Source organism: Ixodes scapularis, unplaced genomic scaffold, assembly GCF_016920785.2.
Source record: "Ixodes scapularis isolate PalLabHiFi unplaced genomic scaffold, ASM1692078v2 PGA_scaffold10__122_contigs__length_95168666, whole genome shotgun sequence".
Taxonomy (NCBI): domain Eukaryota; kingdom Metazoa; phylum Arthropoda; class Arachnida; order Ixodida; family Ixodidae; genus Ixodes; species Ixodes scapularis.
The window spans coordinates 15,852,869-15,866,136 of record NW_024609836.1 but is presented as its reverse complement, the minus strand read 5'-3'; the positions used below and the strand labels follow the sequence as shown (position 1 = coordinate 15,866,136).

Below are 13,268 nucleotides of genomic sequence, written 5' to 3'. Positions count from 1 at the left end.
GCAAAGTACAGAAACCCAGCGTTCTGCAAGTTTTGGAGAAAACTGCCAAAATGCTGTGTGAAGACGCATAGGTGGTTATTTATAGTAGACCTTGTCGATGTTGTTCTGCAAACCTTTGTGGTTTCTTGGGTCATTTGATAAGCAGCACCAGCATCACCTTGTCTGTAACAGCAGTGGAGTCGATTGCAGGAGCATTATCACAATTAATAAACACCTTGAGAACAGTTGTACTGAGCACACTGTCCCGTCGAACTGTCGAGTACTTGGGCCACTGGAAATAGTTCCATGGTATACATTGCACTCTGAGTGACTCAGCTTGAAGGCTTCTAGTATGCACACTTTTAATTCATTTTAGTGTTAATGAGCACCAGTGGCTCGCCGGACAAGTCGTAAGTCGTAAGGGCGAGTCGTAAGACTGAGCTTTCACGGAAGCCGCGCACCACGCACAGCATAGCAGCAGCTTGCCATGCTTGTTGGAGGTCCCAGCTCGAGGTCATGGCGTCACCAAAAGGGTAGTCGGAACGGTATCACTATGAGCACACCTCTACAGTTCTTAGCACGATCTTTTTTGTAAACATCGTGCTCCAATGTATCATTCGACAATGTGACCGCCATAAACCGAATCCTGAATCCACGTTTTCCATACCGCTAGAACTGTCTTAGGATGCGTATCGGAGATTGAGTGAACGAGTGCCCATTTTGAGAACCACACTGCGAGTTGAAACAACGAAAAAGGCTTGCGTCTTGCAGCGGCGCCTGTAATTAAGTCAGGCAGGGCTGAGACCAGGGCTGGGGATCCGCCGCCGGATAACTGGAGAAACAAACCAAACGGCGTGAGGCTGGCAGACGCGGTTCGTGGGAGCCGACGACTTGATAATGTGGATGCTTGGGCAAGTTGCTGACGACGTTAGAGCAACCAGCGGGGGCTTGCTTGCAAAGAGAGAATATTCCCGCCGACGAGCAAACTACATCTAGACAGGCTGAATGTGGCTGATCTTAGTCGCAGGAGATGGATACTGGAGCACGGTACACGGGACCAATGTTCGCCGCCATGCTGAAAGTTGAAAGAAGCCAAGCTCCAGTTTCGTACATAAAACCGCTCTAACGAGCTCCGACACATTAGTCGCATGTAATACTGCCCAATTTTTACTACAAATATTCATTATATTCTTAAAATATCTTATATTTTACACTTTGAATTTAAGTCGACTAAAACATTCACATTCACGTTGCATCACCGTATCACCATCACAATCGTTCAAGATCGAATTGAGGTACGTAGTACTACTTTCGAGCTTTCAGAAACCGCGAACGTTCTCGAAAATACTCGCCCACGTGTCGGCGTGCTCTTCGAACCAACTTTGCATTCGAGTCTAATTGGTAAGTGCTTGTTTTCCACCTTTTTCTTTTTCGTAGCTTATGACGTGTGTTCTTGTGTGTGCAGGCAGCGTGCATCAGAAAAAGGAACGTGTGTGGCTCCTTGCAGACACGTGCTCCGCGCGTTGAATTGGTTGAAAGACCCTCGAGTTTTCGCTAGGAAGTCCTGGAAGCGATCTGTCACACTGAGTGAACAGCAAGATTGCAGAAACGCGGCCAAAGGCAAAGGTCCCACCAGAGGCAGCGAGGGCCGAGCGGGGCACTTGGTGAGTGTATCAGGGATATGTATCACGTATAGATCGGTACACAATAAATCGGAGTTCTATTGGGTGGTGGCTTGGTGGCACCTAGCTAGGGGGTGTGTTTCGCGGAATTCGCCACTGATAAAGATATACTGCCTATACTCTGTTTCAAACTTAGCGTGCAACGCTGTCAAAGCTACTGGCGCGAGCGCGTGGCTTCTTCTATGGTTCTGTTTGCGCGAGAACGCGTGCAAATGATCAACGAGATCACGCCCCACGTTCGCGCCAGTAGTTTTGACAGCGTTGTACGCTAAGTACGAAACAGAGTATAGCGGGCTGGCACTCGTGTTTGCGCCTCACAGTACGAGGGACATTTTCGTCGACTGCAGGAGGTGGTGTTCAAGTTTAATTTCCGTCCTTGCAAGTCACTCGGAACATTGCGTAACGTGAGCCTTTTCCAGTGGGGGCTCTATTGATGGTGTTGCTTCTAAAGAGTATAAATATTTCTTTTCGAATTGGGCGTGAACTTTTTATACAACCCTCTAACAAGACCTCGTAAAATGAAATAAAAAAACGCGCTTGAGTAGTTACAAAAAAAATTAAAAAAAGCAAAACAATAGATGATTTAAACGACTTTCTTAAGGAGACCCCAAACTAAGTTGCCGACTACTTCCTCCTCAAATTTCTTTCTTGGCTTATAAGCCAAAAGAGAAATCACGTCATATTTCCATGGAACTGGAACTTTTCCTAGCTGTCTGATGGTTGGCGAGGATAAAGCCCTTTGATAAAATTTATTCTTCATATTTTCACAAGTGCCAACAACTTTAGCTGCATGCACGCGAGAAACGCGTGCTACGAGTGAGTGCTCTGCTGCCATTCACTTCCAAGTACCTTTCGTTTCAGGGCTAACTGCCATTTGCTTTCAAGTGCTGCATGGGTGCATTGACGCCACTTGCAAAACTAACACAAACACATAAAGGTGTTTTAGGCAAGGTTAGCCTCCGTGTTCCTTGCGCCTGATACAATCGTTGATAATTGTTGAGCGTCTCTGACTGCCCTCTCAGCCTTCTTGCCGACCTGGTCGGTATCCTAGAGTGGTCACCTTAATTTAGCTGTCATCGACGAAAATAAGAGCAACATCAGACTGTCGAATTTGACACTGTTGGTTGCTCCCACTGTGCTTTCTATGTACACCATTGAGCTTGTTATAACTATATATAGACGAGGCATGACTCTGAAGGTGGTTAAAATTGGGCAATATCTGTCACGGTACTCACTGGCCAAAAAAGCGGATATAAATATTTGTCCAAAATTGTTGACAATCAGTAACGTCCGAGTGATGTTGTGCTCATGTCCTTTACTTGAGCTGGTTTCGGCTGACTTGCTTTGCAACTGCGGGTGCATCGCACTAAAAAGGCGGAGTGATTTTCGAAGCAGAGAAAGGGAGAAATAGTTAGTTCTTACCTTCAGAAATTTGGCTGGAAAGCTGGCTTTTATTTGAACGATAGGCAGCTAATACAGCCCTAATCTTAAAGGTGCACTAAAGGTGTTTTTGAGACTGTCTGTGCTTGGTGATAACTTATCTTACGGGCTCCAAGCACCCTACAAATCCAAAAATTATGTCTGTGCGACGTCTATTTCCCATCTAAAATGTGATTGAAGTTTGTGCCATGCCCCTTTCTGGGTAGAAAAAACTGGAGCACAGAATCCAGTGGTGGCGCCGGCGGCGTGACAACGAGCGCACCTCAGTCAGTTGCAAGCCGCCTTTCTGAGGGAGGCGGCTTGCGGCTGGCCGATGCGCGCCTGTCGTCACGCCGCCAATTCCTCCACTGGATTCTGTGCTCCAGATTTTTTTGCTCAGAAGGGGGCGTGGCGTGAACTTCTATCACATTTTTAGTAGAAAATTAAACCCAAAATTAATATCATGGTCCCTTCAATTTAATGTGTTCTGTATTAATACAACCTAAGCCAGGGGCGGATCCAGAACTCCTTTTTTTTGGGGGGGGGGGGAGGGGAGGGGAGGGGAGGGGTAAGAGGGGGGCAGGAAATTCGTAAGAATACTATTCTCCCATTCTTTGTGTGCACCTGGGTGTCCACCCATGTCAAATTGCCTTCCGAAAAGGGGGGAGGGGGTGGCGTCACCGCCCCCCCCCCCCCTTGGATCTGCCCCTGCTCGTATGTCAAAGGAGGTGGTCCTGGTATGCGGGAAAAGGCAGGGTTTGTTGAGATATCAATTTATGATGTGTTGTTATCTGTGAATTCGCAGTGTTCCTCACCGACCCTACTTCAATACAAGCGTTGTGCAACAGACAGAATCACAGGCAACTGGGCGGCACATTGCTACTTCCATTAAATGGGTATGTTTAGTTCTGGAGCATTATGCTCCCGAGCCATTCAGGAAATTCCAGAAATTCGTTGGCATGAAATAATATGCATCTTAAATTAGACTCACTTGTCCATAGTGTCTTAATATCTGAAAAAGCATGGATAGCTGCAGAATAATGGTATATTTAACCTTTGCACATATATCTACTAGGGCTGGGCGATTGAATAAATAACCTATCAATTAATGTTTTAATCGCAATTAAAAATTTTTAACTGTTGGTAAAATTTTTACGAACCAAAAAGTAGAAATTAAACGCTTCATGCAGGTACGGACGAGAACACCTGCAAAAAAGACAAACTTAAGGTGAAGTTTTAACTAAGCTGCACAGGCTAGACTTGTAATTCCACAGAGGTACAGATGATTACACACGAAACTCGGCCAGTTCAGCACCATGGGAGTTTCTGTTTAGCGCAGCAGAGACTATTATAAACAATCAAAGAAGGTTGTTTTGCCGGTGAATATCAACGAACCCTTTTGCCACATGTGGCTGAAGTGAGTGTCTGCAATGTCTGTAAATGTGCGTGTTTTTAAACTGTTTGTAACTACACATCGAGATTGATTCATCACCCTAATTGTATATTGCTGCATTTATTACATATTGATCAGAAGCAAAAGGAAAATGGAATTTCGACTTTTGAAAACATTATAGATGGAAATGAGTGAGACCTTTGAGTGATTAATTAATCAATTAAAGTTAATGATTAATTGGATTAAATTTTTTAATTGATGCCCAGCCCTAATAGCTACATTTATTTTGCAAATGCCTTTTTGTGATTGATTCCTGTTGAGGCAAGAGCCCAAGACTTGTAATAAGTGTAACATTATGGTACTGTTTTACTTGCTGGTCACTTATGGGACTAGGCTTTTCCTGAACATCACCAGACAGCATCAAAACCAACTTTCCAAATGAATCAAGACGTGTATAAATAAAGGGAAGAACCTAAAAGACGAGGACGGACAAGCTTCAAGAAAAGAAAGCATGACTGTACAAGCATACTTCGGTTGAAAACATGGATCAGCATCACACTCACTGGGGTTCGATAAAGAAAATGAAGCAGCCTTTTTGGCTCTCATAGACTACATATTGCTGAGAACCGAAACTCTGTGTGAATGGGTGGTGGTAGAATGCAAAAGTTTGAGAGCAGATACCTTAATCAAAAGCTACATTCGAAAAACAAATTTCTTTCTTAGCAAGCGTCCACTTAGGAAAGTTGGGCGAGTTGGTAAGTATTCATGGTGCAAACAGCGTGAGTAGAAAGGAAGGATTGATGAAGAGAATGGACAAGATCATCAAACCGAGACATGGCGTTATAAGTGCCCAAAACATAAATTTCAATTAAAAAAAAGATGCGACAGGAAAGAAAACGAGGTTGTATTTTGGGCTAACACATTTTTCCAATAACATAATTGCCACAGGCACCCACAACAATATTTATTGCTTCGATCAATGTTAAGCCTCAGAAGACACAACTCATAGAGAAGCTTTGTTATGTTTTGGTGTTTTTTATCTAGGTAATATAGTGTGTCATATTTTTCATATTTTATCACTGCCACCAGAGTCACATTCGCACAAAGTTACAGCTCTCTGCGATATACACTTTTTAATGCAGGCCACTAAACAAGGTTTCATTTTTTTTATCGGGCGATGTAGAAGAATGTTATATGCTACGCTGTGAGGCCCCTATTTCAGAGAAGTAATGAGATTCTTGCTTTTCAAGAATGCAACTAAAATAGAAAACTGAAGAATGGGACTAATGACATATCATTGAGCTGTTGTCGGTAGAACAATGAGACCGCCCAAGTTGACCCCTGAATCGGAGGGGGAGCACTCGGCCTCGAAGCTTTGACTCGGCGTTGAGAGGGCGGCATACCGCTCCGGTTGGGGCAACAAAGGCATAATGTAGACGCCCATTCCAAGCATCACCTCCAGAATTGTTCACCATCCCACTTTCAAGCTGAAGTACAAGAATGAAGCATTCTACTTTCTGCATTAACTCATCCATCTGTGACCACATTAAGTTGAAAATACTCTCTTTTTTCCAGGTTGTACTTGGATCAATCATCGATGAACTGCTGTCGAATCTGTGGCCGTCGTTTTTCCACGTTGGTGGACTACTTTAACACTGCAGATTTCACAGAAGCATAACATGTGGTGCTTTGTGCCCTGCATCAAGCTGTGGTGCGAAATTCAAAAGCTATGCAACTTTCATCAGCCATTTCAACAGGGCACACAAACAAAGTCAGGTGTCTTCGGAAACCAGACTGTTAATATACCCAGTAGCAAAATGTGCCCAACAAGTAGCAACACGATCAAGGATGATCTCTCATATTGCTGACCACTTGAAGTTGGGAAAAGAGCCCATTGTGTGCCCTTTCACTGGGTGCATCAGCAAGATCAGCACGCGAAATGCCTCTAGAATGCATGTTTCACGCTATCATCATCCACAAAAGGACACTTTGGAGCTCTGCCATACTGTACAGGACGATCCAACAGCCCACATCTCCGAAGATCATGCCTCGCTAGACGTTGATTAAGAAAACCTTGAAGAGCCCTATGACCCAAGTGCCTTGCTGAACATTTCTGAGCAAAACCCTGAGGAGTCCCATGACCTAAGTGCCGTACTGGACATTGTTGAAGAAAGCAGCCATGAAGAGCCCTGTGATCGAAGAGACGTCTCGGATCATGAACTTTTTAGAGACAACGCGGCATTGTTTTTCCTCCGATTAGAAGCCCAGCATCATGTCCCTGCAGATACGGTTCAGTATATTGTGAATGAAGTCGACAACCTCCAAAAGCTTAGTCAGAAACTGATGGAAGAAGAACTTGCCAAAATCCTTCCTAGTGATACACTAGAATTAGTGCTTTGTCATTTTAGGAACAATGACCTGGATGCTGTGACATCATGTAGTCTGAAATCATCGTACCTGAGACACAAGTATTTTAAGAAACGTTTTCACTTTGTAAAGCCAGTTCAGATTAATCTTGGCACCAACAAGCAGAACTTCCCTTCTTTTTTCCACTATGTGCCTGTGCACGAGTCGATAGTTTTGTTGATGTCCAACTCGCCCCAGGAACCTTATAGGTCACATCAGTTCAATGAATGTTTCGCTGACTTTACAACGTGTAAACAATTTCAGCCCTCTGACGATGTTATACAAGTCATCTTATATCAAGATGAATTTTAATTGTCAAATCCATTGGGGTCTGCAAGAGGAAACTTTAAGTTATTGGGTGTGTATTTGACACTTGGTAATTCGCCGCAACACTGTAGGGCTCGTACCGAGAGTATGCAGCTTGTGTTGCTTGCTCTTCAAAAAAATGTAAGAGAGTTTGGATTGAAGAAAATTCTTCAACCATTGATTGACGATCTGTGCTACCTAGAACGTGTGGGTCTGGAGATCAAAGGGAAGCCTTACAGAGTGCAGCTGTGCTTCATTGTAGGGGATAATTTAGGGAGCAATGCGGTCGGTGGGTTCACGCAAAATTTTAGCACGTCTGCATATTTTTGCAGATTTTGCCTAGCTACTCGTTCACAATTTCATGAAGACGCAACCCTGGCAGGTGAAAGGAGGTCTGTGGAAAACTATGAAATTGCATTACACATCACGACGAAGAATGTGGCATGTATGGTGTTGTGAGCGACTCGCCTTTTAACGTGCTAAGCAGCTTTCACGTATGTCAAGCTGGCTTGCCGCCATGCATTGGTCATGATATGTTTGAGGGTGTAGTTCAGTATGATCTGCCCTTGTTCATTAGGTACTTTGTGCACAAAGGGTGGTTTTCTTATGACTACTTAAACATAAAGATTATGGCTCTGAAGTACAGTGCACGGGACCTGAGAAACAGGCCATGTAAGGTGAGTAGCAAGGGCGATAAGCTTGCAGGCCACGCCATGCAGAACTGGACGTTCCTGCGGCTGCTGCCGCTGTATGTAGGGGATAAAGTGATTGATCTAAGCAACTCTGTGTGGCAGTTAAGTCTTGAGTTAATGAGAGTAATTGACTTGCTAATGGCACCCAAAATAACGTACGCACAGGTTGCTTACCTCAAGGTCTTAATCCAGACGTACCTCAGCAACCGTAAAGCGTTTTTTCCTGATGTCAAACTGAGGCTGAAGCATCATTATATGTTGCACTATGGTGACCTCATCCAAGAGTTTGGCCCATTGTGTCTAGAATGGACACTCAGATTCGAAAGAAAACACCAGTACTTCAAATATTGCATTCGTTTGACAAAAAATTTTAAAAATGTGACCAAAACACTAAGCGAAAGGCACCAACTCTTTCAGGCGTTTCCGACTTCCCGCGGTCTGTTTCCGCCAGATGTCGAGCTTCATGGTGCGAAAGCTCACGAACAGCCAGATGAAGTGTCTGAACTTTCTCATGCCTTTGAAGGTGTAGAATCAGTAAGAAATCTGACATTTTACAAAAAGGCTGTCGTAAAGGGAACAACTTATGTAATTGGTGACTATGTCCTCATTTCAGGCAATCACTTCTACATAATCTTTGGAGTTGTGACTAGCATTACATCCAATGCATCGGGAGAGATAGCATTTCCGCTTCGATGTGTCCCAGCTACACTCTTGCCGGCTATGTGCTTGTATAGCCTTCAGGATCCAACTGGAGACGTAGTTCTTGTCAATCAAGAAAAGCTTCTTGGTTCTACATCTTACCGGCCATATTCGCTTGGCCACAGTAAAGTTATAAGACTTCCTTTTGCGTTTCCAGAAAATTTCTGAATGTTCCTTTGTTATTGCTTGGTTTAATAAAACAAGAAGGGACCGCTCCCTTTTTTATAAGTTCTGTTTACAGTGGTGGACCTTGATTCAGCCGGGTGCTTTATTGTACTCCCAAGCCGAAACTGATGCTTTTGCCTTGAGTCTTTAATGTTTTGTCAGGTGACAGTAGTACTTAGTTTTCTGCCAATTCATTCCCTTATCCCTTCCCCCTTCAACATCTGGGTTAGGATCCAATTGAAGGACTTTTTAATGTCTTGATCCATGCGATATATTTATTTCATGCCCTTAACAAATAATAGTTCCGAGCACCTTGCACAGGGATACCACATCGTGAACAAAGTGCCTTTGAGATGAAAGAACTAAATTGTCGGGCTGTACCCAAGCAGCACATTACGACCGGCTCAAGCTTGAGCCAGACTGGGTAGCCGGGGAAGTTTCACTGGGCCTAGATTGTTTTGCCCCATGGCGCTAGGCAGCCCCATCCTGGTATGCCAGTCTGGCGACCAGCGGCAGTTCCCTGTGTAGCCATGGACTGGCTCACCGCTGGAATTACGGCATGGGCCAGGCGGGAAGCTCAGTGGTACCCCAAGCTTGGCTCTTAATTGTATATACAGCATGGGCCAGGTTAGTGGCCGGGTGGTCAGCCAAGCTTGGCTAGACGAGAGAAATTCACCATGCAGTTAAACCAGTTTAACTGGTCATATTGACAACACACGTAGTAAATTAATAAAATAAAATTTATTGTCACAAAAAAAACACACACACACATACTGCAGGCCTCGAAAATAAGCATAAAGACATATGTACAGAGCAAACAAATTTGTCATGATATTATTCATGCGTCCCAGGCGGTTGGCGAGATCCTCCACATCTTCTGGAGTGTCGGGGTTCCGGTGGTGGCTGACGTAGTACCCCAAGGCATCTGAAATAATAGTAAACATCAATAATTAGAACCGTAGCAGATTTATTTTCATCCGTCTGTACTAAAACGGTACGTAACTAATGCCACGAATAAAAAATATGCACTACCATAAACAGTATGAGAGAATAAGGAAGCGTGTGCCAATCGTACATGTCGTGCCTGTCTCGCGGCATTAAGTGTAAACCGCATCTAAGCGATTTGATGAGCGATGACGATCCGCTTCGCTGTCGTTCGGTCACTGGTGCGACGCGGCAAACCGCATGAAAGCGACGGGAGCAAGCGACCAAGGCGATGAGAGACGATTTTTAGAAATGCAAAAACCGAGCGACGCGACGAGCGATTGCTGGGAATCTCCGCCGCTCGTCGCTCGCTTACATGCGGTTCAGCCTTTACGCAAAACAACGCCTAGGAATGAAAAGAAGCTGCTGTTGTTACCCCTCTCATGCCTCCGCAGTCCGTCGTCCGCCATGCAACTCGCAATCGCAAGTTGCATAGCGGACGAAGGACTGGGACGGCAGGAAGGGGGTAACAACAGCCGGATGCTCTACCACAGTGGTTAACCCCTGTTGTAGAGGATCTCTGAAGCTGAATGTATACACATGAGGTTGCATTACTAGCATACCTGTTCCAAATTGGGTTGCAAACAGGTTCAGTTTCACATGCACCTGATTACGAAAATGAATCCAAATGGTCGAGCCTGCTTACCTGGCTTGCTGGCGCGGAGACACGAGACAGCCATTGCCCGCGCTGCAATCAGGACGGAGCGAATTCCGAACACGCCATTCTGGGATGCAGCCCTTTCGCCCTCGAGCGAGCGGAACTCAGGCGGAGGACGTCATCAGCCACAGGAACCATCGGCAGAGGGAGCACTCAAGGCACCGGCAAACTACACAGCAGCCTCTAACCTCCCCAAGCAGAACAGCAGCGGGCACTGGAGGGAACAAAGATCGAAATCCGCGCAACGCCAAATCCGTTTTTTTTTCTTTTTTTTTTTTTTGGTACTGCGCCGCCGCCGACTCAAACTGGCGCTTCGAGCGGACACGAAGGCCGCGCTGATTGGCACGCGCGCTCCCTGTCCTGGCACGTGAGCAGCTCTCCTCTTTCAAGGACACTGCATCATCTCCGGTCCCGGTGCACTGGCGCATTCCAGGCGCATGATTCACTTGGGGGTGTGGGAGTCTTCCCGCGCCTTTCCAACATCACGTGGGAGGCTCCCCGCCTCGGGCACTTGCGCTGGAAGCGGCTTGTCCGTGCGAATCAGGGTAGATAAAGGCCGCGGTAAAAAGCGGGAAAGTTATAAAGTTCGAGTTCGACCAATTTAGACAGTTTGATTTCCAATTTGTTCGGTACAATTCCACTAGAACCAGTTCATTTCGGGTTTGGCCTGTTCATATCCAAACTGTTTTCAAATAGTTCTTTTTTTCTTTTTCAATGGGGAAAACGTGTTCTTTTTTACGTCTCCAACTAAAACAGACATCTTGCACTGAAACGTCGCTTTCTACTGCAAGGGCTCGTGCCTCAAAGCACCCAAAATATGTTAAGAGAATGCTCATGCAAATTAAAAAGAGAAAGTGAAAAAAAAAAAAAAAACAGTGGCTTTCAGCGGGCATTCTGGGTCCAATAAAATACGAGCTTGAGCCACGGAACATTGCATAGCGGCAATTCCCTGCCATTCCTTGGCTCACCCTATCTTCGATCTGGCAACATGCCCGAATACTGGCTGTTGCTTGTATTGAGTGGACCAGGGAATTCCAACGAACCACCATGGAACCTCAAAGCTTGGCAGAGGCATTGCTACCTTGGCCAATTCTGACCGAGGAAAATCAATAGACAGCCAGGGTACATAAATAATGGCAGCGGCCCGTTTACACTGACCATCAATGACCAAGGATATTGACTGGTCAACCAGGGAAGACGTTCCCTGGCAGTTCCGTGGCTTTCTGGTGCAAGGAAAGACTGTGAAATGCCAGGCTGGCATACAGACGTAAATGGCTGGGCAGTCGTGGCCAAGCTATGACAGCTAAATGCCAATTCTGGCCCCAGCTAAACCAGGCAAGTGTGCTACCTGGGTACTTGCCACACTCCTAATGTGCATTTCTAGTCACTGATGGGAAAAGAAGCTCGGGGCCCCTCTTTTGGATTCATGCACTCTTTGGCATTCCTCATGCATTGGCCATGCATGCACGCTCAGAGCTTGCCAGATTCCCAGGACCGGCTTGCTAAAACCGCGTCTCAGCTGAGACTGAGTGAAAGGAAGCACTGCAAAGGCTGGGGCATGCGAGCGTCTGAAGACATGGTTTGAGTCCCGCTTGGCAGTGCTTTCTTTCACACAGTCTCAGCCGAGACAGTTTCTAGCAAGCCGGCCCAGGTATAATTTAACGTAGGAAGCTCACACTGGAGGTGGCACCATTCAAAGATCTTGACATTGTTATTCTGTCCATGACTACTAAAAGGGATCCAACTGTCAAATCTCTAGTGGCCAAGTTGAGAACTCAACACATTGGAGCAACAAGGGCAATAAATATTTGTTAATATCTGATACAGCGTTCGACAATGAAAAGATAATGAAAAGAATCCTATTCACGGGCCTTGTGTTCGGTAAACACAGCTCCGTGGATAATAAGCTGGAAAAAGCGCTTCTTTACGTAAAACACGCGAGAGCGGAGACGCCGGCGATACCGGCGTCTCCGCTCTCAAATTTCTTGTCAGGGGGGGGGGGGGGGTGCTTACATTCGCATGCAAACTTTTTTCAGGTGTTTATGTCTGGAAGTCGGGGGAGGGGGGGGGGTGCTTAGAATCGGAGGGTGCTTAGAATCGCGAAAATACGGTATGTAAATAAATCGCCCCTCCGAAACTTAGAGATAATCGTAGAAAAATGTGGGATGGGCATTTGTCTGGTTATGTTTTACATATCAATGTATGGTGCATATTTTCTCAGATCTTAAAAATTTGGGAATGGGCGCTTGGTGTGGAATAGGCGGATGCGCGGTATTCTACGGTAGTTAGATCTTCACGCCAATAGCATACCAAAGCAAAAGACTGAAGATCCTTTTAATCACAATTACATCTAGAAACTTAAAATTCTCAATATAATGCTTAGTAGTAAGAGTTAAAATAGATCATTTAAGTTACAGTAGTGTGCATAGCATCAAAATCTGTGTTTAAAACAAACTCTGAAAGATGCCCAACCTTGTTCTCATTCCACATTAATTTTGGTGGCAGGTTCTTAATCTGCACGTTATGGTCAGTCATCTGGTGCTCAATCAAATGAAGGCCCTTGAAGGAGCCTATACAAGCATCCTTTCGGCCACACACTGCAGTAGATGTGGTCAAAGTTTCCGATAGTGACACTGTGGAAATAATAATTGAACATAAATATTACGGTTCTCTCTTCCCAGGTACAATGCCGCTTGTTAAAATATGGAGTGCAGACCTCTCTGTGAGAAAAGTTGGAAACGTGAAAACAATGAGCGACGTCATAACAATTGCTAAAGAAAAAGACACATGCGCTTCAGAGAAGTCTAAGGTAAGACAGTGCTATTTTTTATTATTCCATTCAGTTGCTTTCATAAGAATATTTGTTTTGACAGGTGTTTCTGCAA

At 45.1% G+C, this 13,268-nt stretch overlaps 1 protein-coding gene across 1 annotated transcript; it reads left to right on the top strand.

Annotated features, from left to right (window-relative positions):
* The first annotated feature begins 932 nt into the window (after nucleotides 1–932).
* Nucleotides 933–8,786, top strand: LOC121832942. Its single transcript, XM_042287432.1, has 3 exons — nucleotides 933–1,643; nucleotides 3,886–3,976; nucleotides 6,049–8,786. The coding sequence occupies exon 3, from the start codon at nucleotides 7,629–7,631 to the stop codon at nucleotides 8,742–8,744; it is 1,116 nt and encodes a 371-aa protein (XP_042143366.1). The 5' UTR covers nucleotides 933–1,643; nucleotides 3,886–3,976; nucleotides 6,049–7,628; the 3' UTR covers nucleotides 8,745–8,786.
* The last annotated feature ends 4,482 nt before the right edge of the window (nucleotides 8,787–13,268 follow it).